A 26292-nucleotide genomic window follows, 5' to 3' on the forward strand; every position below is an offset into this window, starting at 1 on the left:
AGGCCCCACCATAGACCTAGCCCATCAAAAACTCTGGGGCCGGGACCCCATACTATTTTAACAGCTCTCCCGGAGATTCTGAGATAGGGCAAAGCTTGAGAACCACTGGATAATTCCTTTATGCTGCTTACTTACTTTTTACACCATCATCAGTAGCCTACAGAAGTTTTCAATAGCTCCAACATGTAAAACCTGAGTCATAGACGTTTTCGTAAATCAGAGTTTTTTAATCCTTCAAATTTAAACAATTTAAAATCATCAAGATATTATATGGACTTTCTCAATATATGTGCAATCCAGAAAAAAAAACCCTTTAGTAAATTATGCAACCAGATTTTTAAAAAATCATTGACACAGCATATGAGCAGTTAGTGCTAAACAAGCAACAGATTCATAGAACCTACCGTGAGAATTTTCAATAAAAATTTTTCAGATCTCAACAGTCCTCTCAAGTTTTCTTATCTTAATTGAAGTGTTCAGTTCAGTTCAGTCGTTCAGTCGGGTCCGACTCTTTGTGACCCCATGAATCACAGCATGCCAGGCCTCCCAGTCTATCGTCAACTCCCGGAGTTCACTCAAAGTCATGTCCAAGTAATTATAAATACACTCTTAAAGGCTACTATCACCCGTGGAAATAGTAAAGCTGATTCCATTTAGAGTCATTTACTTACTTAGCATCAACATGGAAGCAGGCACTGTGCTAGGTAGTAGGTAGCAAATGTTGAAGAGATCTCAAAAGTGTCACCCCTAGGGAGGTACTAGATGCAAAAGCAGCAGAACAAAAAATGAATAAATGAAAGCTTATGCATGTCCACAGGCTTCTCTTTCATCCAATTAAAGAGAATTCAGGCCTATTTATCATTTTCCATCCCTGGCCTTCTGAGTTTTTGATCCTGATGCGGATGGGGTAGACTCTATGCAAAGAGACAGATATAAATCAAACATGTGGTGGGTCAAAAGATAGATGGAATGCCGCTGAGCAACCAAGCCCATGTGCCACAGCTATTGAGCCTGTGCTCCAGAGCCCAGGAACCTCAACAATTGAACCCATGTGCGACAACTACTGAAGCCTGCCCACCCTACAGCCTGTGCTCCAAAACATGAGAAGCCACTGCAATGAGAAGCCTCTGCACCAAAACGTTGGCCCCCTCATTGCAACTAGTGAAAGCCAGGGCAGTAATGAAGAGTCACTGCAACCAAAAATTAAATAAAGAAACAGCATTTTAAAAATAAAGTTAACATATGATCCAGCAATCCCACTCCTCTGCATACAGCTGTAGAAAACAATAATTCAAAAAGATATGTGCACTCCAACGTTCAAAGCAGCACTACTTACAACAGCCAGGACATGGAAGTAACCAAGTGTCCATCAACAGAGGAATGGATAAATTGATGTGTGTGTGTGAGTGTGTGTGTACATACACAGACACACACATATGTACCATGGAAAATTACTCACCAATAAAAAGGAATCACATAATGCCATTTGCAGCAACATGAATGGACCAAGAGACTGTGATACTAAGTCAAGTGAGTCAGACAGAAAGATAAATATATGACATCACTCATATGTGGAATCTAATGTTTTAAAAATTATACAAATGAACTTATTTGTAACATGGGAACAGACTTACAGAAAACAAACATATAGTTATGAAAGGGGAAACTTGGAAGGGAAGGCATAAATCAAGAGCTTTGGATTAACATATACTCACTACTACATATAAGATTGATAACCAAGAAGGACTTACTGTATATCACAGGGAACTCTACTCAATATTCTTTGATAACCTATATGAGAAAACCATCTGAGAAAGAATGAGTATATGTACAACTGAATCAATTTGCTGTACACATGAAACTAACACAACACTGTAAACACCTCTACTACAATAAAATAAAACAGAAAGAAAACGAACATGTTCCTCAATCTTCACAGCAGCACTATTTAAAACAGCCAAGACATGGAAGCAACCTAAGTGTCCATTCGCAAATGAATGTGTAAAGAAGATGTGGTATATATACACAATGGAATATTCCGTTCAGTTTAGTCGCTCAGTTGTGTCCGACTCTTTGCGACCCCATGAACTGTAGCATGCCAGGCCTCCCTGTCCATCACCAAATCCCGGAGTCCACCCAAACCCATGTCCACTGAGTCAGTGATGTCATCCAACCATCTTATCCTCTGTCGTCCCTTTCTCCTCCTGCCCTCAATCTTTCCAAGCATCAGGGTCTTTTCAAATGAGTCAGCGCTCCGCATGAGGTGGCCAAAGGATTGGAGTTTCAGCTTCGACATTAGTCCTTCCAATGAACACCGAGAACTGATCTCCTTCTGGATGAACTGGTTGGATCTCCTTGCAGTCCAAGGGACTCTCAAGAGTCTTCTCCAATACCGCGGTTCAAAAGCATCAATTCTTCGGTGCTCAGCTTTCTTTATAGTCCAACTCTCACATCCATACATGACTACAGGAAAAACCATAGCCTTGACTAGACAGACCTTTGTTGACAAAATAATGTCTCTGCTTTTTAATATGCTGTCTAGGTTGGTTATAACTTTCCTTCCAAGGAGTAAGCGTCTTTTAATTTCATGGCTGCAATCACCATCTGCAGTGGTTTTGGAGCTCAGAAAAATTAAGTCAGCCACTGTTTCCACTGTTTCCCCATCTATTTCCCATGAAGTGATGGGACCAGATGCCATGATCTTAGTTTTCTGAATACTGAGCTTGAAGCCAACTTTTTCACTCTCCTCTTTCACTTTCATCAAGAGGCTCTTTAGTTATTCTTTGCTTTCTGTCATAAGGGTGGTGTCATCTGCATATCTGAGGTTATTGATATTTCTCCCAGCAATCTTGATTCCAGCTTGTGCTTCTTCCAGCCCAGCGTTCCTCATGATGTACTCTGCATATAAATTAAATAAGCAGGGTGACAATATACAGCCTTGATGTACTCCTTTTCCTATTTGGAACCAGTCTGTTGTTCCATGTCCAGTTCTAACTGTTACTTCCTGACCTGCATATAGGTTTCTCAAGAGGCAGGTCAGGTGGTCTGGTATTCCCATCTCTTTCAGAATTTTCCACAGTTAATTGTGATCCACACAGTTAAAGGCTTTGGCATAGTCAATAAAGCAGAAATAGATGTTTTTCTGGAACTCTCTTGCTTTTTATTTGATCCAGCGGATGTTGGCAATTTAATCTCTGGTTCATCTGCCTTTTCTAAAACTGCTTGAACATCTGGAAGTTCACGGTTCACGTATTGCTGAAGCCTGGCTTGAAGAATTTTGAGCATGACTTTACTAGCATGTGAGATGAGTGCAATTGTGCGGTCATTTGAGCAATTTTTGGCATTGCCTTTCTTTGCGATTGGAATGAAAACTGACCTTTTCCAGTCCTGTGGCCACTGCTGAGTTTTCTAAATTTGCTGGCATATTGAGTGCAGCACTTTCACAGCATCATCTTTCAGGATTTGAAATAGCTCAATTGGAATTCCATTACCTTCACTAGCTTTGTTCGTAGTGATGCTTCCTAAGGCCCACTTGACTTCACATTCCAGGATGTCTGGCTCTAGGTGAGTGATCACACCATCATGATTATCTGGGTCATGAAGATCTTTTTCGGATAGTTCTGTGTATTCTTGCCACCTCTTCTTAATATCTTTTGCTTCTGTTAGGTCCATACCATTTCTGTCCTTTATCGAGCCCATCTTTGCATGAAATGTTCCCTTGGTATCTCTAATTTTCTTGAAGAGATTTCTGGTCTTTCCTATTCTGTTGTTTTCCTCTATTTCTTTGCATTGATCACTGAGGAAGTCTTTCTTATTTCTCCTTGCTATTCTTTGGAACTCTGCATTCAAAGGGTATGTTTCCTTTTCTCCTTTGCTTTTCACTTCCCTTCCTTTCACAGCTATTTGTAAGGCCTCCTCAGACAGCCATTTTGCTTTTTTTCATTTCTTTTCCAAGGGGATGGTCTTGATCCCTGTCTCCTGTACACTGTCACGAACCTCCGTCCATAGTTCACCAGGCATTCTGTCTATCAGATCTAGTCCCTTAAATCTATTTCTCACTTAGCCGCAAAGAGATACCCTACATCCAAGGTAAGAGAAACCCAAATAAGATGGTAGGCACTGAGAGAGGGTATCAGAGGGCAGACTGACGGAAACCGTAATCATAGACAACAGGCCAATCTGATCACATGGACCACAGCCTTGTCTAACTCAATGAAACTAGGCCATGCCATGTGGGGCCACCCAAGACAGACGAGTCATGGTGGAGAGGTCTGACAGAATGGAATATTACTTAGCTGTAAAAAAAAATGGCATTTGGGTGGAATTAGAAATTATCTTATTAAGTGAAGAATGGCAAAGAAGGACAAATATCATATGACATCAGTTATATGCAGAATCTGAAATATGATTTAAATGAACTTGTTTTTGATGTCACATTTAATACCTTTTAATCATGTGTATCACTTAAGCAGTTATTGTAGTTATTTTACTATTTTTGTCTTTCAACCTTTATACTAGCTTTATAGATCCACTACTTTTATAAATATATCTACATTTTTATCATTTTAAATATCTTATTTTAATCATTTTACAGTGTAAGTAGTTAATTTAAATTTTGTTTGTGATCAGTTCAGTTCAGTTGCTCAGTCGTGTCCGACTCTTTGCAACCCCATGAATCACAGCACGCCAGGCCTCCCTGTCCATCACCAACTCCCGGAGTTCACTCAAACACTCATGTCCATCTAGTCGGTGATGCCATATAGCCATCTCATTCTATGTCGTCCCCTTCTCCTCCCACCCCCAATCCCTCCCAGCATCAGAGTCTTTTCCAGTGAGTCAACTCGTCGCATGAGGTGACCAAAGTATTGGAATTTCAGCTTTAGCATCAGTCCTTCCAATGAACACCCAGGACTGATCTCCTTTAGAATGGACTGGTTGGATCTCCTTGCAGTCCAAGGGACTCTCAAGAGTCTTCTCCAGCACCACAGTTCAAAAGCATCAATTCTTCGGCAATCAGCTTTCTTCACAGTCCAACTCTCATATCCATACATGACCACGGGAAAAACTATAGCCTTGACTAGACGGACCTTGGTAGTTATACATAGAAATATATATTATTTTTCAGATTCTTTACCATTACAGGTTATTGAATATTGTTTCCTGTGGTATACAAGAGGTCTTTGTTATTTCTCTTTTATTTACAATAGTATGTATATGTTAACCTGAAATTCCTAATTTCTCCCACTCTTGCTCAATCCCCCACTATCCTCTTTGGTAACCATGTTTGTTTTCTATGTTTGTGAGTCCAGTTTTGTTTTTTAAAAATATTTGTGGAGCTTTAAAATGCATTTAAACTTAAGTTGCTATCAACTTAAAAATAAACCATTATAAATATATGTTATATATAAGCTTCATGGTGACCAGAAACCAGAAACATAGACACAGAAATGATAATGACTTTAGAAAGATGATAATGAGAACCCTGTATACAAGACAGCAAAAGAGACACAGATGTATAGAACAGTCTTTTGGACTCTGTGGGAGAGGGCGAGGGTGGGATGATCTAGGAGAATGGCATTGAAACGTGTATATTATCATATGTGAAACGAATCGCCAGTCCAGGTTTCATGCATGATACAGGATGCTCGGGGCTGGTGTACTGGGATGAACCAGAGGGATGGGATGGGGAGGGAGGTGGGAGGGGGGTTCAAGATGGGGAACACATGTACAGCCAGGGCAGATGCATGTCATTGTATGGCAAAACCAATACAATAATGTAATTAGCCTCCAATTAAAATAAATAAATTAATAAAAAAAGAAATGATAATGAGAAAGGAATTTAAGTGTACAGCTAAAGTCATCAAATCACAGAGAATAAGAGAAGAATGTAAGAGAGGAACTACAAAACAGCCAAAACACAATTAACAAAGCCAGAGTAAGTAAGTATATACCTATAAATAATTTAAGTTGACTAAATTATCTAATCAAAAAAAAAGTGTAGTTGAATGGATTGAAACAAACAAGGTCTATCTATATGTTGACTACAAGGGACTCAATCTAGATGTGAGGACACAAACAAACTGAAAGTGAAGGAATGGAGAAATATATTGTATGGACGTGAATGTGAACGTCACTCAGTGGTGTCCGACTATTTGCAACCCCATGGACTATACAGTCCATGGAATTATCCAGGCCAGAATACTGGAGTGGGTAGCCTTTCCCTTCTCCAGGGGATCTTCCCAAACCAGGGATCGAACCCAGGTCTCCCACATTGCAGGCGAATCTTTACCAGCTGAGTCACAAGGGAAGCACATATTGTATGGAAGTAGAAACCAAAAGTAAGCTGGATAGCTATTCTTATATCAGACAAAATAGACTTTAAGACAAAGACTACAATAAGCTATAGAAGGGTGATACATAATCATAAAGAGTTCAATCCAAAAAGAGGATATAATATTTGTAAATACATATACAACCAGGATGCTGCTGCTGCTGCATAGGAGCGCTTAAATATATAAAGCAAATATAACATACCTACAAGGAGAAATACAAGGACAATGATAGTAGAGGACTTTAATATGCAGCTTACAACAATGGATAGATCATCCAGATGGAAACTCATAAACAAAACAGCCTTAAACACATTAAACCATGGGTTTAATAGAGAAATACAGAACATCCCATCCAAAGCAATAGAATATATATTCTCATGTGCACACAGAACATTCTCTAGGATAGAGATAGATCCTATTTCTAGGATTGGATGTTAGGCTTAAAACAAGCATTGATTCAAGATGATTGAAATAATATCCAGCATCTTTTGAGATCATAATATATCAAACTTAGAAATCAAAGATATGAAAACTGGAAACATACAAATAATGTAGCCAGTAAACAGTGTGTTATTGGAAAACCTGCAGGTCAAAGAGAAATCAAAAAATACATTCAGTCAAATGAGAATTGAAATAAAATATTCTAAAACTTATGAAATGCTGAAAAATCAGTTCTAAACAAGAATTTCAGGGCAAAAATACTTATCAAGAAAAAAAGTCTCTAAAACAACATAACTTTACACCTGAAAGAACTAGAAAAAGACCAAACAGTGCCCAAAGTTAGTAGAAGTAAGGAAATAATAAGGATGAGAGAAGAAATAGATGAAGGAGAGTCGAGAAAAACAATAGAAAACACCAGTAAAATAAATAAATTATATATATATATATAAGAAAATAAACTACAATTTCAAAAAAATAAAAAGCAGAAAACACTAGAAATACCATACAGTAGGAGGTTGGTTAACTGAATTACATGGATATTTCTTGTTGTATACTGTGAGACTGTTCAGAATCACATTATAAGAAGATATTTGATCACATGAGGAAATGTGCTTGATGTATAAAATATAAAGCATTGCAAAGCAAAAAAAAAAAAAAGATTGTTCTTTGCACAAAGGTAAAATTCATAAAACTTTAGCTGGACTCACCAGGACAGAAAAGAAAGAGGAGACTCACACATGCTGCCACAGACATACAAAGGATAAGTGTCTATTATGAGAAAACATATGCCAAGAAATTTGACAGTCTACAGTTCCAAATAGGAAAAGGAGTACGTCAAGGCTGTATATTGTCACCCTGCTTATTTAACTTATATGAAGGGTTCCTCATGAGAAACACTGGGCTGGGGGAAGCACAAGCTGGAATCAAGATTGCTGGGAGAAATATCAATAACCTCAGATATGCAGATGACACTACCCTTATGGCAGAAAGCAAAGAATAACTAAAGAGCCTCTTGATGAAAGTGAAAGAAGAGAGTGAGAAAGTTGGCTTAAAGCTCAACATTCAGAAAACTAAGATCATGGCATCTGGTCCCATCACTTCATGGGAAATAGATGGGGAAACAGTGGAAACAGTGGCTGACTTTATTTTTCTGGGCTCCAGAATCACTGCAGATGGTGATTGCAGCCAAGAAATTAAAAGATGCTTACTCCTTGGAAGGAAAGTTATGACCCATCTAGACAGCATATTAAAAAGCAGAGACATTACTTTGTCAATAAAGGTCCGTCTAGTCAAGGCTGTGGTTTTTCCAGTGGTCATGTATGGATGTGAGAGTTGGACTATAAAGAAAGCTGAGCGCCGAAGAATTGATGCTTTTGAACTGTGGTGTTGGAGAAGACTCTTGAGAGTCCCTTGGACTGCAAGGAGATCCAACCAGTCCATCCTAAAGGAGATCAGTCCTGAGTGTTCATTGGAAGGACTGATGCTGAAGCTGAAACTCCAATCCTTTGGCCACCTCATGCAAAGAGCTGACTCATTTGAAAAGACCCTGATGCTGGGAAAAATTGACGGCAGGAGGAGAAGGGGATGACAGAGGATAAGATGCTTGGATGGCATCACCGACTCAATGGACATTGGTTTGAGTGAACTCTGGGAGTTGGTGATGGACAGGGAGGCCTGGCGTGCTGTGGTTCATGGGGTCACAGAGTCAGACACAACTGAGCGACTGAACTGACTGACTGAGAAGTAGTGGATAAACTCTTAGAAAAATACAACCTTCTAAGAATGAATAACGAACAGAAAGTCTGAACAGATTACTATTAAGAAGACTGAATCACTAATCAAAAATCTCCAAACAAAAGTCCATGACCAGATGGTTTCACAACTGAATTCTACCTACTTTCAAAGAAGAATTAATACTAATCCTTCTCAAACTCTACCAAAACCTAGAAGAGGAGGTACCATTTTAAAACTCATATATAAGGCCACCATTAGCTGATAACCCAAACCAGACAAGGACAAAAGAAAAGTGCATGGCAATATCCCTGGTGAACACAAATGCACATATCCTCAACAATATATTTGTAAACAGAATTCAACATATTAGTATGTTAAGAGGATCATACTGCTGCTGCTGCTGCTGCTGAGTCACTTCAGTCGTGTCCGACTCTGTGTGACCCCATAGACAGAAGCCCACCAGGGTCCCCCGTCCCTGGGATTCTCCAGGCAAGAACACTGGAGTGGGTTGCCATTTCCTTCTCCAATGTGTGAAAGTGAAAAGTGAAAGTGAAGTCGCTCAGTCGTGTCCAACCCTTAGCGACCCCATGGACTACAGCCTACCAGGCTCCTCCATCCATGGGATTTTCTAGGCAAGAGTACACGTTAGATTTATACAAGAGATGCAAAGATGGTTCAACATCTACAGATCATGTTATACCATTTTAACAGAATGAATGATAAAAATCATATTATCCCAATAGATTTAGAAAAAGTTTTTGACAAAATTCAACATCCATTTATGATAAACACCTCTCAACAATGTGGGTATAGAGGAAACATAACTCGGCATCATCAAGGCCATATATATAAACAAGGCCACGGCTAAGTTCATACTCAATTGTGTAAAGCTAAAAGCTTTTCCTCTAAGATCAGAAACAAGACATGGATGCACACCCTCGCTATTTGTATTCTACATGGTATTGTTAGTCCTAGCCAGACTTAGTAAGCAAGAAAAAGAGAAAAAAAGACATCCAAATTGGAAAATAAAGTTAAACTGTCTTTATTTGTAGATGTCATGATGTAATTTATAGAAAACCCTATGCTGCTGCTGCTGCTAAGTCGCTTCAGTCGTGTCTGACTCTGTGCGACCCCATAGACAGCAGCTCACCAGGCTCCCCCGTCCCTGGGATTTTCCAGGCAAGAACACTGGAGTGGGTTGCCATTTCCTTCTCCAATGTGTGAAAGTGAAAAGTGATGTCACGCAGTCGTGTCCGACTCTTTGCGACCCCATGGACTGCAGCCCACCAGGCTCCTCCTCCCATGGGATTTTCCAGGCAAGAGGACTGGAGTGGGGTGCCATTGCCTTCTCCAAGAAAACCCTATAGACTCCATCAAAACAGTTTTAGATTAATAAGTCAATTCAATCAAGTTTCTGACTACAAAATGAACATACAAAAATCCCAGGCATTTTTATACATGAATAATAAAGTTGGAATTTCACAATAAGTAGCTCATAATCAGAGCCAGGCAGCTGCCTGTCTTGCTTTGCTGACTGTATAGAACTTCATCTTCAGCTGCAAAGAATATGATCAATCTGACTTCGATATTGACCATCTGCTGATGTCCATGTGCAGAGTCACCTCTTGTGTTGTTGGAAGAGGGTGTTTGCTACGACCAGTGTGTTCTCTTGGCAAAAGTCTGTTAGCCTTTGCCCTGCTTCATTTTGTACTCCAAGGCCAAACTTGCCTGTTACTCCTGGTATCTCTTGACTTCCTACTTTTGCTTTCCAGCCTCCTATGATGAAAAGGCATCTTTTTTGGTGTTAGTTCTAGAAAGTCATGTAGGTCTTCATACAACCGTGCAACTTTACCTTCCACAATATTAGTGGTTGGGGCATAGAGTTGGATTACTGTGTTGCTGAATGGTTTGCCTTGGAAGTGAACTGAGATCATTCTGTTGTTTGTGAGACTGAAACCAAGAATGACATTTTAGACTCTTTCTGTTGACTGTGAGGGTGACTCCAATTCTTCTAAGGGATTCATGCCCACAGTAGTAGATATAATGGTCATTTGAATTTAATTTGCCCATTCTCACCCATTTTAGTTCATTGATACCTAAAATGTTGATGTTCACTCTTGTTATCTCCTGTTTGACCAGGTCCAATTTACCTTGATTCTTGGACCTAACATTCCACATTCCTATGCAATATGGTCCTTAACAGCATCAGAGTTTACTTTCACCACCAGACACATCCACAACTGGGCATCGTTTCCACTTTGGTTCAGTCTTTTCATTCCTTCTGGAGCTAGTTCTCTGCTCTTCTTAAGTAGTATATTTGAAATAAACAAGACATGGAGCTGACTGGGGCTCAAATCATGAGCTTCTTATTGCAAAATTCAGACTTAAATAGAACACAGTAGGGAAAACTAGGCTATGCATATATAACCTAAATCAAAATTCTCTTGAAGATACACTGGAAGTCAAATAGATTCAAGGGATTTAATCTAGAACAAAGTGCCTGAAGTACTATGATGGAGATTCATAACATTGTGCAGGAGGCGGTGATCAAAATTATCCCAAAGAAAAAGAAATGCAATAAGGCAAAATGGTTGTCTTGAGGAGACCTGACAAATAGCTGAGAAAAGAAGTCAAAGGCAAAGGGGAAAAGAAAGATATATCTATCTGAAAGCAGAGTTCCAAAGAATAGCAAGGAGAGATAAGAAAGCCTCCTTGTAAATAAACAATGCAAAGACATAGAGGAAAACAAGAAAATGGGAAAGACTAGGAATCTCTTCTAGAAGGAAATGGCAACCCACTCCAGTACTATTGCCTGGAAAATCGCATGGACGGAGGAGCCTGATAGACTACAGTCCATGGCATTGCAAAGAGTCAGACACAACTGAGTGACTTCACTTTCACTTTCAGGAATCTCTTCAAGAAAATTAGAGATACCAAGGGAACACTTCATACAAAGATGGGCACAATAAAGGAAAGAAATGATATGGACCTAACAGAAACAGAAGATATTAAGAAGAGGTGGCAAGAATACACAGAACTATACAAAGAGATCTTCACGACCCAGGTAATCATGATGGTGTGATCACTCACCTAGAGCCAGACATCCTGGAACGTGAAGTCAAGTGGGCCTTAGAAAGCATCACTATGAACAAAGCTAGTGGAGGTGATGGAATTCCAGCTGAGCTATTTCAAATCCTAAAAGATGATGCTGGTAAAGTCTGCACTCAACATGCCAGCAAATTTAGAAAACTCAGCAGTGGCCACAGGACCAGAAAAGGCCAGTTTTCATTCCAATCCCAAAGAAGGGCAATGCCAAAGAATGTTCAAACTACTGCACAGCTATGCTTGTTTCACATGCTAGCGAAGTAATGCTCAAAATCCTTCAGGCTAGGCTTCAATAGTACATGAACCAAGAACTTCCAGATGTACAAGCTGGAGTTAGAAAAGGCAGAGGAAACAGGGATCAAAAAGCCAACATCAGTTGGATCATTGAAAAAGCAATGGAATTCCAGAAAAAAACATCTACTTGTGCTTCATTGAGTAGTCTAAAGCCTTTGACTATGTAGATCACAATAAAATGTGGAAAATTCTTAAAAAGATGGGAATACCAGATCGCCTTACCTGCCTCCTGAGAAACCTATATGCAGGTCAAGAAGCAACAGTTAGAACCAGAAATGGAACAACAGACTGGTTCAAAATTGGGGAAGGAGTACGTTAAGGCTGTATATTTTCACCCTGCTTATTTAACTTCTATGCAAAGTACATCACGTGAAAGGCTGGGCTGGATGAATTTTAAGCTGGAATCAAGATTTACGGGAGAAATATCAGTAACCTCAGATATGTAGAAGACACAACCCTAATGGCAGAAAGCAAAGATGAACTAGAGTCGCATGATGAAGGTGAAATAGGAGAGTTACAAACCTGGCTTAAAACTCAACATTCAAAACATGGCATCTGGTCCCATCACTTCATGGCAAATAGATGGGGAAACAATGGAAACAGTGACAGACTTTATTTTCTTGGGCTCCAAAAGCATTGTGGACAGTGACTGCAGCCTCAAAAGATGCTTGCTCCATGGAAGAAAAGCTATGACAAACCTAGACAGCATATTAACAGCATATTAACAAGCATATTAACAGGCATCATTGTGCCAACTAAGGTCTTCAGTGAAAGCTATGGCTTTTCCAGTAGTCATGTATGGATGTGAGAGTTGGACCATAAAGAAGGCTGAGTTCCAAAGAATTGATGCTTTTGAACTGTGTTGTTGGAGAAGTCTCTTGAGAGTCCCTTGGACAGAAAGAGACCAAAGCAGTCAATCCTAAAGGAAATCAACCCTGAATAGTCATTGGAAGGACTGATGCTGAAGCTCCAATAGTTTGGCCACCTGATGTGAAGAACCGACTCTTAGGAAAAGACCTTGATGCTAGGAAAGATTGAAGGCAGGAGGAGAAGGTGGCAACAGAGGATGAGATAGTTGGATGGTATCACTGACTCAATGGACATGAATTTGAGCAAACTCTAGGAGATGGTGAAGGACAGGGAAGCCTGTCGTGCTGCAGTCCATGGGGTTGCAATAAGTCAGACACAACTGAGCGACTGAACAACAACAAGAAAGCACCAGAAATAGAAAAATCACTTTTATAATTGTATCAAAATGAATAAATACTTAGGAGTAAACTTAACCAAGAAGTTTGAGGACTTTTACATTGAAAACAATAGACATTCCATTTCAAAACTGTGAAGCGTCTGGTAAAAGCACAAGGCAGTGGTTCACTGACTGTGATCCCCAGACCAGCAGCATCAGCAACTGGAAACTTCTAGGAATGCAAGTTCTCAGGCCCCACTATAGACCAAATGAGTCAGAAACTCTGGGGCTGGGGCCCTGCACTCTTTATCAGCCCTCCCAGAGATTCTGAGGCAGGGTAAAGCTTGTACAATTCATTTATGCAGCTTATTTATTGTTTAAATTATCAGCATTAGCCTACAGAGGTCTATAGTAGCCCCAACATATACAACCTGAATCATAGAAATTTTCTTAAATCAGATTTTTCTATCCTTTAAAGATTCTCTCTGTATATTTGCAATCCAGAAAAACTCTTTGGTAAATTCTGCAGCAGTTTTTTAGGAAAAAAATAATCACTGACATAGCATATGTATAGGTAGTTCTAAATGTGCAATTGCTTCATGAAATCTACTTTGAGAATTTTCAATAAAATTTTTCAGATGGCAACAGTCCTCTCATGTTTTCTTATCTTCAATTTGAAGTGTTAAGAATGATACAAATACTCTTAAAGAGTACTATCACTCCTGGAAATAGTAAAGCTAATTCCCTTTGAGTCACTTACTTACTTAGCACCAACATGGCATCAGCCACTGTGCTAGGTTCAGTTCAGTTCAGTTCAGTCGCTCAGTCGTGTCCGACTCTCCGCGACCCCATGAATCACAGCACGCCAGGCCTCCCTGTCCATCACCAACTCCCGGAGTACACTCAGACTCATGTCCACAGAGTCGGTGATGCCATCCAGCCATCTCATTCTCTGTCGTCCCCTTCTCCTCCCGCCCCCAACCTTTCCCAGCATCAGAGTCTTTTCCAGTGAGTCAACTCGTCGCATTAGGTGGCCAAAGTATTGCAGTTTCAGCTTTAGCATCAGTCCTTCCAATGAACACCCAGGATCGATCTCCTTTAGAATGGACTGGTTGGATCTCCTTGCAGTCCAAGGGACTCTCAAGAGTCTTCTCCAGCACCACAGTTCAAAAGCATCAATTCTTCAGCGCTCAGCTTTCTTCACAGTCCAACTCTCACATTCATACATGACCACGGGAAAAACCACAGCCTTGACTAGACGGACTTTTGTTGGCAAAGTAATGTCTCTGCTTTTTAATATACTATCAAGGTTGGTCATAACTTTCCTTCCAAGGAGTAAGCGTCTTTTAATTTCATGGCTGCAATCAGCATCTGCAGTGATTTTGGAGCCCCAAAAAATAAAGTCTGACACTGTTTCCACTGTTTTTCCATCTATTTCCCATGAAGTGATGGGACCAGATGCCATGATCTTTGTTTTCTGAATGTTGAGCTTCAAGCCAACCTTTTCACTCTCCTCTTTCACTTTCATCAAGAGGCTTTTGAGTTCCTCTTCACTTTCTGCCATAAGGGTGGTGTCATCTGCATAACTGAGCAAATTTGAAAAGATCTGGTTCTGACTTCACAAGTGTCACCCCTATGGAGGTACTAGATACAAATGCAGGAGGACAAAAACGAATGCATAAAAGTTGATGAGTGTTCCGCGGCTTCTCCTTTAGCCAACTAAAGAGAATTCAGGCTTATTTATCATTTTCCATCCCTGGCCTTCTGAATTTTTGATCCTGTTGTGGATGGGCCAGACTCTGCGAGGAGACAGGTATAAATCAAATGTCTGTTGGGTCAAAAGGCAGATGGAATGCTGCTGAGAAACTAAGCCCGTGTGCCACAACTATTGAACCTGTGCTCTTGAATCCAGGAGCCACAACTACTGAAGCCCACGTACCTAGAGCCCAAGCTCCATAACAAGAGAAACCACTGCAATGAGAAGCTTGCACACCACAACTAGAGAGTAGCCCCTGCTCGCTGCAACTAAAGAAAAGCCTGGGGAGCAATGAAGACCCAGCAAAGCAAAAAATAAGTAAAATTATTTTTTTAAAGGCAGATGGAAAATAAGGAAATTAGAAAAAATAAATTGTTATGTCACTATATAACAACACTTCCTAAAGATATTTCCATCATGATAAGGAATTTCTGTGAACTTTTTTGAAAATCTATGATATGGTTCACCAAGTTTTATTTCATTTTCTTCTTCCTGGGTATAAACAAAGACCACATTTCCCAGTCTCCCTTGAACTCTGATCACAATCATGTGATAAGTTCTGGCCAATGGATTTGGAGTCAGCAATTTTATGCTTCCAACATCACACACACACACACACACACACACACACACACATACACACAAATGGCATTCTTTTTTCACTCTTTCCCCTTCTTTGTACAACCTCCTGGGATGTGGATGCTACAAGACAGTGGAACTACCAATAGCTAGGGACCATAAGAAGAGAGATCTACCTCCTCCTTTGCAGAGCATGAGAGAAAAAGATAGATGAGGAAGGAAGGTTTTTAAGGAGCTTTGCTTTTGCTAATTATTCTTTTCACAGTGGTCAAAAGACACAAGTAAAAGTTTGGGTCACTCTGAAATTACCTTTTGGCTGCTAATTTTTGCTTTTTTAACACACCATTACTCAGAGTCTGAACACCATGATTCTGGCATTATACGTTACCAAAATAAAATAGTTGTTAAAATGGGGCTATGGATAAGTGCCCTGGAAGCATGAAGGAAAAGGACGCCAAGCCTGGAAAGGCTAAACTGGATGCCTGCCCCCTTAATAAGACCAAAGATTGCTTAAGGTCCTTTTTGTATTCTCTCCCCTTTCCATCCCTCTCCAACCAAGGGAAAAATAAACACAAAGACAAAGCAAAAACACCTGGGATCGGGTGGGGAAGAACCCTGGTGATTACCCTCTGCATCATATATTTGGATAAGCAGTCACATGGCAATTAACATGGTTATAATACTCCCAGAACAAAAGTACTGAAACATTGCCTGGAATCAAGACTCAATAGACAGAAATCAGGGACCCTGATCAGAAAAAAATACATTTATAGGTAATAACATTTAAGAAGAGAACTTCCCCCTACCTGAGCTGCAGGGCGAGGGCTGGAGGCATCACCTTTGCTCCTATCCTGCCGATGAGGGTCGGGAACACCCCTACCAGCTCTACTACAGTGATGTGTCGAAGATCCAGGCCACACTGTGCTTGCTGGAAAAAAATAATCCAAGATAGGAGGTGTAAGTGTAGCTAAAGAAAATCCATGTCAAACTACAGGCTGACAGAAGCAGTGCTGTTCTTTTTGGGGAAATTTCTCTGCCCACTCCATACTGTCCTGAAGATAGTTGAGAAACTGGGGTTAAATTAATGGCTATAAAACCCAAATACCTTCCGAAAGGAATCATTCAGAAATGACTTGGCAATGAGATTTTGAAAACCTAAGCAAAATGGCAGCGTATTTCCAGATGGGGTGAGACTTTGCATGAGCCAAATTTCCTAACAAGTATCAAAGACCACCTCCAGAGGATTTTCATTTGTATTTTCAAGGACAAAAGATTACTTCTAGTGTCCCCTTATCTGCCCATTCTTCCACCCCTCACACACCAGCCCAAAGCTCCCCCTGCCCCACACTAACATGGTGAAGAAACTAGGATAATCCATTCCGACCCTCATTTGATGCCATGCTTTCTTTCTTTTTGTAACAATTGGTGACCTGGGTTTGGTGGTTGCCACCTAATTCCCAGGTGGCACTAGTGGTAAAGAACCAACCTGCCAATGCACGTAGACCTAAGAGACAGAGATGCAGGTTCGATCCCTGGATTGGGGAGATACCCTAGAGGAGGGCATGGCTACCCACTCCAGTATTCTTGCCTGGGAAGCTGCATGGACAGAGGAGCCTGGTGAGCTACAGTCCATGGGGTTGCAAAGAGTCACACACAACTGAAGTGACTTAGCACATATGCATGCCTGCACCCAGTGGACACCACTTAATGACCTGGCTCTGGTGGCTGGAAGGGATTACAATGCTGGGTCACACGTGACTGTAATAGTTTTTGCTGGGCTACCACCTCCAGGTCATCGCAGAGACAGCAAACTAAAATACACCCCCAGTTTCTGTGAAAGAGGTCTCATTTTTTCTCCTGGATCTTCAGCCTTAAGGACAGGTTTCAGGCTTGGGACACATCTTGAGACCTACAGGGAGGCTCTCAGGGAATAACAGGCCAGGGACGCCATTTTTGTGCTCTCCCTCTGGACAGTCCCCCTGCTATGCTCAGGCAGGGAAGGTGATACATAGCCTCACCCACTACAGACTGAGGCTCCTGTCCCTTCCAGACCAGAAAGCCTATTTGGGAAAATTTGAGAGTTGCCTGAAACGGGCCCTCCCAGTACCACCCAGGCATGGCCCGAGTCACTGCCCTACCTGCTGTGGAGTGTGACCAGAGCTGACAGGAAGAGTTGGTGAGAATACCTGGAAGCTGTACAACCCAGCAACTCTTAACTGAGAGGCGGGTGAGCAGAGCTGATGGCTGCCAGAGCAAAGAAAGTGGCCCTGTTCAGCCAGGGAACTTGACGTATGAGTCGGCTTGAGTCAAGGTCACAAACTAAGAACATCCGTGGCATTGAAGGTGCTTTTCCCACTGTGCCCAGGAATGGAAAACCATTCACAACCTCACTTATAACTGAATACTACCTTCAGACCACCTGACCAAGGAACTGAAGCTGTATCATCCATCCAACAGCCCTGCTTATGGTGCATTGGAACAGAGCACAGACTGCAGCTTTCTCTGTCTGCAGAGCAAAACTGGTGTCCTCACCTAGGCAAAATATTCAGTGCACACTCTTATTTGACTTGGGTTCCCAGACCATGAGCCCTGCCAACTCTGGGTCCCTTCCTGCTGCTTTGCCAGAGGAGGTAAGCTAATTCATAGCCATACTTACAGCTGGGCATATTACCCAGTCTAAAGCATTGAGTAAGCCTGAGGAGAATCTAGAATTCATGAAGCACATCCTACAGCTGCATTTGGGCAGGGAACTAAGATGGCAGACCTACCCAGCTGTTCTCAGTCAACGGCACACCCCCACCACCAAGCTCAGAGCTTGAACAGATGCTTCAGCCAACCAGACCCTAGTAGCAAGCCCCACCTTCCCAAGGACGTTACCAGCAGATAGGTCCAGAAACCTAACAGAGCTGACTGGTGAAGAATTGTCTCTGCCAAAGTAAACCTGAACTGTCTAGAAAAGGAGATCACTTACTCAAATGAACAGATACCGATAAAAAGAATCAAGGATCATGAAAAAGCAAGTATGTCTGATACCACCAAATGTAATTAATAAAGGGCCAATAACTGACCCTAAGAAACTGGATAGCTATGAACTTTCAAAGAATTCAGAAAAATTCTCTTAAAGAGGTTTTGTGAGCTATAAGAACAGACAACTAAATGAAATTAGAAAAATGAAGAGGAGTTCGACAAAGAAATATAAACCATGAAAAAAAATCATACAGCTGAATAATAAAATAACTGACAAATTCAATAGAGAGCCTCAAAAGCAGACTCAACTATGCAGAAGAATAAGAAACCTGGGAAACATATTATTTGAAATTATCCAGTCAGAGGAACAAAAAGGAAAAATAATGAAAAAGATTGAAGAAAGCCTAAGGGACTTACAGGACACAATGAAAAATATTTGCATTCTGGGAATTCTAGAAGGAGTAAAGGGACAAAAAGTGTATTTCAGTAAATAATGGCTGAAAAATTCCCAATCCTTGGGAAAGAACTAGACATCTAGATCCAAAAAGGATGCCAAATAGATTGAACCCAAATAGGCTATACCAGGACATATTATAATTAAATTGTCAAAAGACAAAAATGAATTTTTAAAGCAACAAGAGAAAAGAGAGAAGTTACATACAAGGGAACCTCCATAAGACTACCAGTGGTTTAATAATGGAAATTTTTCAGACCAGAGGAGAATGGTATGACATATCCAAAATATTTGGAGGAAAAACTGTCAACCCTAGAAATTCCATATCCGGTAAAGCTCCCCTACAGAAATGAAAGAGAGACAAATACTTTTCTGAAAAAACAAAAGCTGAGAGAGTTCATCACCATTAGACCTGCTTTATAAGACTTCTTTGAGTGGAAGTACAGTCAGCCCTCCATATCCACAAGTTACAGATCCACAAATTCAACCAACCATGGACCACATACTGCGTGTAGAACCAGAAGATCAATGTATATGGAACCCATAGATACAGAGCACTGACAATGGGATGTAAGCATCCAGGGATTTTGGGGTCCACAGTGAGTCTTGCAACCTATGCCCTGCAAGTACTGAGGAATAACTATAAAAGGACAATAACTAACATCATAAGAACATAAGAAGGCAGTGTAAAACTCACTGGAAAGGGGGAAACTTAGTCAAAGTTGGATTCTGTAATATGGTAATAGTAGTATGTAATTCACTTACAGCTCTAATTTAAAAGTTTAAAAACAACCATGGTAGACAGAGACAAGATGGCAGAGTAGAAGGATGTGAGCTCACCTCTTCTGATGAAACCATCAAAATAACTAACTTCTGAACAACCAACAACAAAAAAAGCTAGAACCTATCAAAAAAGATACCTTATATCCAAAGACAAAGAAGGAGCTACAAGATGGTGGGGGGGGGGCGCAAAAGTGATTAAATCAACTCCTGGCCATCAGGTGGGCAGGCCACAAACTGGAAAATAATTATGCCACAGAAGTTGTACATAGGAGTGGAAGTTCTGAGCCCCACATCAGGCTCCCCAGCTAGGGGGTCTGGCAACAGGAAGAGGAGCCTCCAAATCCTCTAGCTTTGAAGGCAGTGGGGTTTAATCACAGGAATTCCATAGGACTGGGGAAAACAGAAACTCCACTTTGGAGGGCACATGCAAGATCTTCGGCACACCAGGAACCAGGGAAAAGAAATCAGTAACCTCATAAGAGACTGGGCCAGACCTACCTGCTAGTATTGGAGGGTCACCTGCAAAGGTTAGGGGAGGCAGCTGTGGCTCACTGTTGGGACAGTCACACCAGTAGTTCTGGGGAATACACATCGGCATGAGCCCTGCTGGAGGCCACCATTTTCTCATCAAGACCTGGACCCACCCAACAGCCTGTAGGCTCTAGTGCTGAGATGCCTCAAGCTAAACAACCAACAGGACAGGAAAACAGCCCCACTCATGAGACAGCTTTAAGTCATCCTGAGCACACAGCTGCCTACTAAACACACCCCTTGACACAACCCTGCCTAGGAGATGGACAAGACCCAGCTCCACCTACCAGTGGGCAGGAACTAATCCCACCCGCCAGGAAGCCTGCACAAGCCTCTTAGACTGCCTCATTCATAAGCGGACAGACAGAAGCAAGAACTACAGCCTGTAGCCTGCAGAGTGGAAACTGCAATCAGAAAATTAGACAAAATGAGACAGCAGAGATATATGCCCCAGATGAAGGAATAAGATAAAACCCCAGAAGAACAAATAAGTGAAATAGAGATAGGCAATCTGCCTGAAAAACAATTCAGAGTAATGATGGTAAAGATAATCCAAGATCTCAGAAAAAGAATGGATGCACAGAGAGAGAGCACCTGAATATATAAGGCAAATACTAATAGACATAAAAGGAGAAATTGACAGTAACACAATAATAGTGGCAGACTTTCACACCCCACTTTCATCAATGGATGACACATTAGACCAGATGGAATTGATATTCATGTAGCATTTCATCCAAAAGCAGCAGAAAACACATTCTTCTCAAGTGCACCTTCTTCAACATAGATCATAGCATAGCAATGTTTTCTTAGATCAGTCTCCCAAGGCAAAAGAAATAAAAGCAAAAATAAACAAATGGAACCTAATCCAATTTATAAGCTTTTGTGCAGCAAAGGAAAACATCAGCAAAATGAAAAGACAACCTACAGAATGGGAGAAAATATTTGCAAACAAGGCCAAGTGACAAGGGGTTAATATTCAAAATAGCAAACAGCTCATACAACTCAATATAGAAAAAACAAACAGCACAATCAAAAAATGGGCAGAAGACATAAACAGACATTTCTCCAAAGAAGACATACAGATGGTCGATAAACACATGAAAAGATGCTCAACATTGGTCATTACTATAAAAATGCAAATCAAAACTACAATGAGGTTATCACCTCACACTGATCAGAATGGCCATCATCAAAAAAATCTACAAACAATAAATGCTAGAGAAGATGTAGAGAAAAGGGAACCATCTTGTACTGTTGGTGGGAATGTAAATTGATACAGCCACTATAGAGAACTGTATGGAGGCTCTTAAAACAAATCTAGGAATAAAATGTCTACAAATAATAAATGCTAGAGAGAGTGTGGAGAAAATGGAACCTTCCTACACTGTTGGTGGGAATTTAAATTGGTACAGGGATTATGGAGAACAGTGTAGAGGTTTCTTAAAAAACTAAAAATAGTGATACTCTTGGGCATACATCCAAAGAAAAACATGGTTTAAAAGGATACACACACCACAATGTTCACTGCAGCACTGTCTACAATATCCAAGACATGGAAGTACCCTAAATGTCCACTGATGAATGGATAAAGAAGATGTGGCACATATATACAACGGAATATTATTCAGGCATAAAAAGAATGAAATAATGCCATTTGCGGAAACATGGATGGACCTGGAGTTTATCATAGTAAGTCAGAAAGAGAAAGACAAATACATAACATCACTAATATGCAGAATCTTAAAAAATGACACAAATGAACTCAATATACAAAGCAGAAACAGACTCAGAGAATGAAGTTATGGTTATCAGGGTAAAGGGTGGGGAGGGGAGAGAGTGGGGTTTGACAGGTACACACTGCTATATTTAAAATATATAATCAACAAAGACCTATTGTATAGCACAGGGAACTGTGCTCAATTTTCTGTAATAACCTAAGTGGGAAAAGAATTTGAAAAAGAGTAGATACATGTATATGTATATATATATATATAACTGCATTATTTTGCTGTACATCTGAAACTAACATTGTTAATCAACTATAATCCAAAATAAAACAATTTTTAAAGATACAGTAACTTAGTTAAAAAATACCTAACATAAAAATAACTAAAATTACAATAATCTGAGGTATACAACATTAAAGTTATGAAGTATACAATATTAAAACTATGTAAATTGTAACATCAATAACCTAAAATGGGAAGGGAGTATAATTTAAAGTGTAAAGCTTAGGACTTGATTGAAATTAAGTTGGTATTAGTTTGAAATAGTGTGTTATAATTTTAAGTTTTTTTTTTTTAAATGTAAGCCTCATGGTAACGGCTTCTCAGGTGGTGCTAGTGGTAAAGAAACCACCTGCCAATGCAGGAGACATAGTAGAGATGTGGGTTCGATCCCTGGGTTGGGAAGATCCCCTAAAGGAGGGCATGGAACCCACTCCAGTATTTTTGCCTGGAGAATCCCATGGACAGAGGAGCCTGATGGGCTATGGTCTAAAGGGTTACAAAGAATTGGACATGACTGAAGTGACTTAAAGCGCATGCTCATATGGTAACAAGAAGGGAAAAACCTGAATTACAAAAAAGTACGATAAAGTCAAAGCATACTAATACCACACAACATCAAAACACAATAAAAGAAAAGAAGAAACAGCTGATCTATAAAACAACCAGAAAACAATTAACAAAATGGCAGTATCTTCTTATTTATCAATAATAACTTTAAATGTAAATGGATCCAGTTCTCCAAATGAGAAACCAAATGGCTAAATGGATTTTTATAAAAGATCCAATGATATGCTCATTGCAAGAATCATTTTGGCCTTCAAGACATACAAAGGCAATGTAAAGGGATGGAAAAATATTTTAAGCAAACAACCCAAAAAAGTTAGGAGTAGTTATATCAGACAAAATAGGCTTTAATTTTTAAAATGGTAAAAGGAAATAAATAAGGTCATTATATAATGATGATAGGATCAATACATCAAAAAGTTACAATGATCATATTTATGTGCCCAACATTGGAAAACTGAAATTCATAAAGCAAAAACTGACAGACCTAAAAGGAGAAATAAACAGGACTTTAATATACCACTCTCAACGATGGATAGATCATCTAGACAGAATCAATAAAGAAACAGCAAATTTGAACAACTCTATAGACCAAAAGGGGCTTCCCAGCTGGCATTAGTGATAAGAACTCATCTGCCAATGCAGGAGACATAAGAGACATGGGTTTGATGCCTGGTCAGGAAGATCCCCTGGAAGAGGGCATGGCAACCCACTCCAGTATTTTCACCTGGAGAATCCCATGGACAGAGGATCCTGGCAGGCTATAGTCCATAGGTTTGCAAAGAGTCAGACATGACTGAAGAGAGTTAGCACGCATAGACCAAATATACAAAACAAACATACAAAGAATAGTCTATTCAACATCAGCAGAATACACATTCTTCTCAAGTGCACATGAAACATTTTCTAGAACAGACCATATGTTGCTGCTGCTGCTGCTAAGTCGCTCCAGTCGTGTACGACTCTGTGTGACCCCATGAACAGCAGCCCACCAGGCTCCCTGGAATTCTCCAGGCAAGAACACTGGAGTGGGTTGCCATTTTCTTCTCCAAGGCACGCATGCTAAGTCGCCTCAGTCATGTATGACTCTGTGAAACCCCATGGACAGCAGCCCACCAGGCTCCTCCGTCCACAGGATTCTCCAGGCAAGAATACTGGAGTGAGTTGCCATTTCCTTCTCCAGACCATATGTTAGGCCACTAAATAAACAAGTCTTAGAAAATTTAAGAAGACTGACATTATACCAATTATCTTCTCTGACCATAGTGGTACAAAATAAGAAATCAATAACAAGAGGAAACTGAAAATTCATGAATACATGGAAATTAAACAATACTCTCCTGAATAACACATGAATCAGGAAGAAATTAAAGGTGAAATAAAGTATCTTGACACAAAAATGAAGACAACATACGAAAACTTAACTGCACAACAATAAAAATCAACATTAAAAAGCAAGAAATTGCTCAAATTAACAACCTAATTATGCCTTAAGGAGCTAGAGAAAGAAACTGAACCCATAATTAGCAGAGGGAAGGAAATAAAGATTAGAGCAGAAATAAATGAAACTGAGAACAGAAAAACAGTAGAAAAGATTAACCAAACTGAGAGTTGGTTCTTTGAAAGATAAACAAAATTGACACCCCTTTAGTTAAACTAAGGAAAAAACTAAATCAACAAAATTGTGAATGTCAAAGGAGACATTACAACTGATACAACAGAAATACGAAGTTCATAAGAGGCTATTATGAATAGCTCCATGCCAATAATTCGACAACCCAGAAGTGGAAAAATTCTTAGAAACATAAAAATAATCAAGAGTGAATCATGAAGGAATGGAAAATCTGAATAGATCAATTACTAGTAAGGAGATTAAATCAATAAAATAATAAAAAAAAATTTAAAAATCTCCCAATGACGTAAAGCCCAGGACCAGATAGCTTCACTAATGAATGTTACCAAACATTTAAAGAATGTTTGTAAAGAATTGACGGTAACCTTGAAACCCTTCCAAAAAAAGTAGAAAAGGAAGAAACATTTCCAAACTCATTTTATGAGGTCAGCATTATCCTTATAGCAAAGACAGAAAAAGACACTATCAGAAAAATACAGATCAATATCCCTGATTAATATGGATGCAAAATTTCTCAAAATACTAGCAAAGTAAATTCAGCAGCACATTACAAGGATAACTCAGCATGACCAAGTAGAATTTCACCTAGAATGCAGGATGGCTCAATAGACACAAAATCAATGTGATACATCAGATTAATAGAACGAAAAAATCACCCCAATAGATGGAGAAAAAGCATTTGACAAAATTCAACTTATGTTCATGATTTTTTAAAAAAGTTTTTGGTATAGAAACAAAGTACCTAAACATAATAAAGGTCATATATGACTAGCCTACAGCTAACATCATACTCAGTGATAGAAGGCTGAAAGAATCTAATAGCATAATAGCACTTTTACACAAGTGGGGGAGGGGAGAACAATCCTGAAGTTTGTATAGAACTATGAAAGACCCCTAAATAGCCAAGCAATTCTCAGAGAATAGAACAATGCAGGAGGCATCACATGTTCTGATTTCAAGCTTACTATAAAGCTATGGTAATTCAAACAGTATAGTACTGGCATAAAAACACATCCCCCCCAAAAAAAATAAACTGGGACAGAATTGGGAGCCCAGAAATAAATTCAAGGATATATAGTCAACTTGTATTTGACAAAAGAGTCAAGAATACTCAATAGAGAAAAGTCAGTCTTTTTAACAAATAGTGCTGAAGAAACTGGATATTCACATATAAAAAATGAAACTAACACCTTAGGTCATACTACTTACAAAAATGAACTTGAAATGAATTACAGACTTAAATAGAAGATATGAAACTATGAAATTCCTAGATGAAAAAACAGGAAAAGAGCTCCTTGATATAGCTCTTGGCAATGATTTTTGGATATGACACCTTAAGCACTAGCAACAAAATGAAAAAAACAAAAACAAACAAAAAAAAAACAAGTGGGATTATATAAAACTAAGAAGCTTCTGCACAGTAAGAGAAACTATCAACAAATATAAAGACAACCTACAAAATGGGAATAAAACTTGCAAGTCGTTTATCTGATAAGGGATTAATACCCAGAATCTCTAAAGAACTCATTTAACTCAACAGCAAATAAATAATTCAATTTTAAAATGGTCAAAAGGCCTGAATAGACATTTCTCCAAGGAAAATATATGAAAGGCCAACAGATACATGAAACGATGCTAAATATCACTAGTCATTAAAAAGCAAATCAAAATCATAAGACAATACCAAATGCCTATTAGAAGGACCATCATTAAAGAAACATATAACAGCACAGCTGGTCTACATGGATGCAGTGTGCTGTGGCCATGCAGTGCTCTGAGTCACTTGCAAATGGTGTCTTTGGGCCACAATGTTGCACTTGTCTCCTCCTCACCCCAGTTAAGCACTCCAACCCCACTAACCCTCTGCTGCTACTGCTAAGTCGCTTCAGTCGTGTCTGACTCTGTGTGACCCCATAAATGG

The 26292-nt window shown here is 39.7% G+C and overlaps 1 protein-coding gene across 2 annotated transcripts in view; it reads right to left on the reverse strand.

Moving 5' to 3' along the window:
• The window catches only part of SRPX (sushi repeat containing protein X-linked), a 174094-nt gene that overhangs the window by 39957 nt on the left and 107845 nt on the right, over positions 1-26292 (reverse strand). For both annotated transcript variants that reach the window (XM_055437991.2, XM_055437990.2), the window contains one exon: positions 16234-16355. In XM_055437991.2, coding sequence (XP_055293966.2) covers positions 16234-16355 — 122 coding nt within the window. The remainder of the gene's footprint in view (positions 1-16233; positions 16356-26292) is intronic.

This window comes from Moschus berezovskii, chromosome X (genome assembly GCF_049115385.1).
Source record: "Moschus berezovskii isolate FMDL1 chromosome X, NW_MosBer_1.0, whole genome shotgun sequence".
In the NCBI taxonomy this organism is placed as follows: domain Eukaryota; kingdom Metazoa; phylum Chordata; class Mammalia; order Artiodactyla; family Moschidae; genus Moschus; species Moschus berezovskii.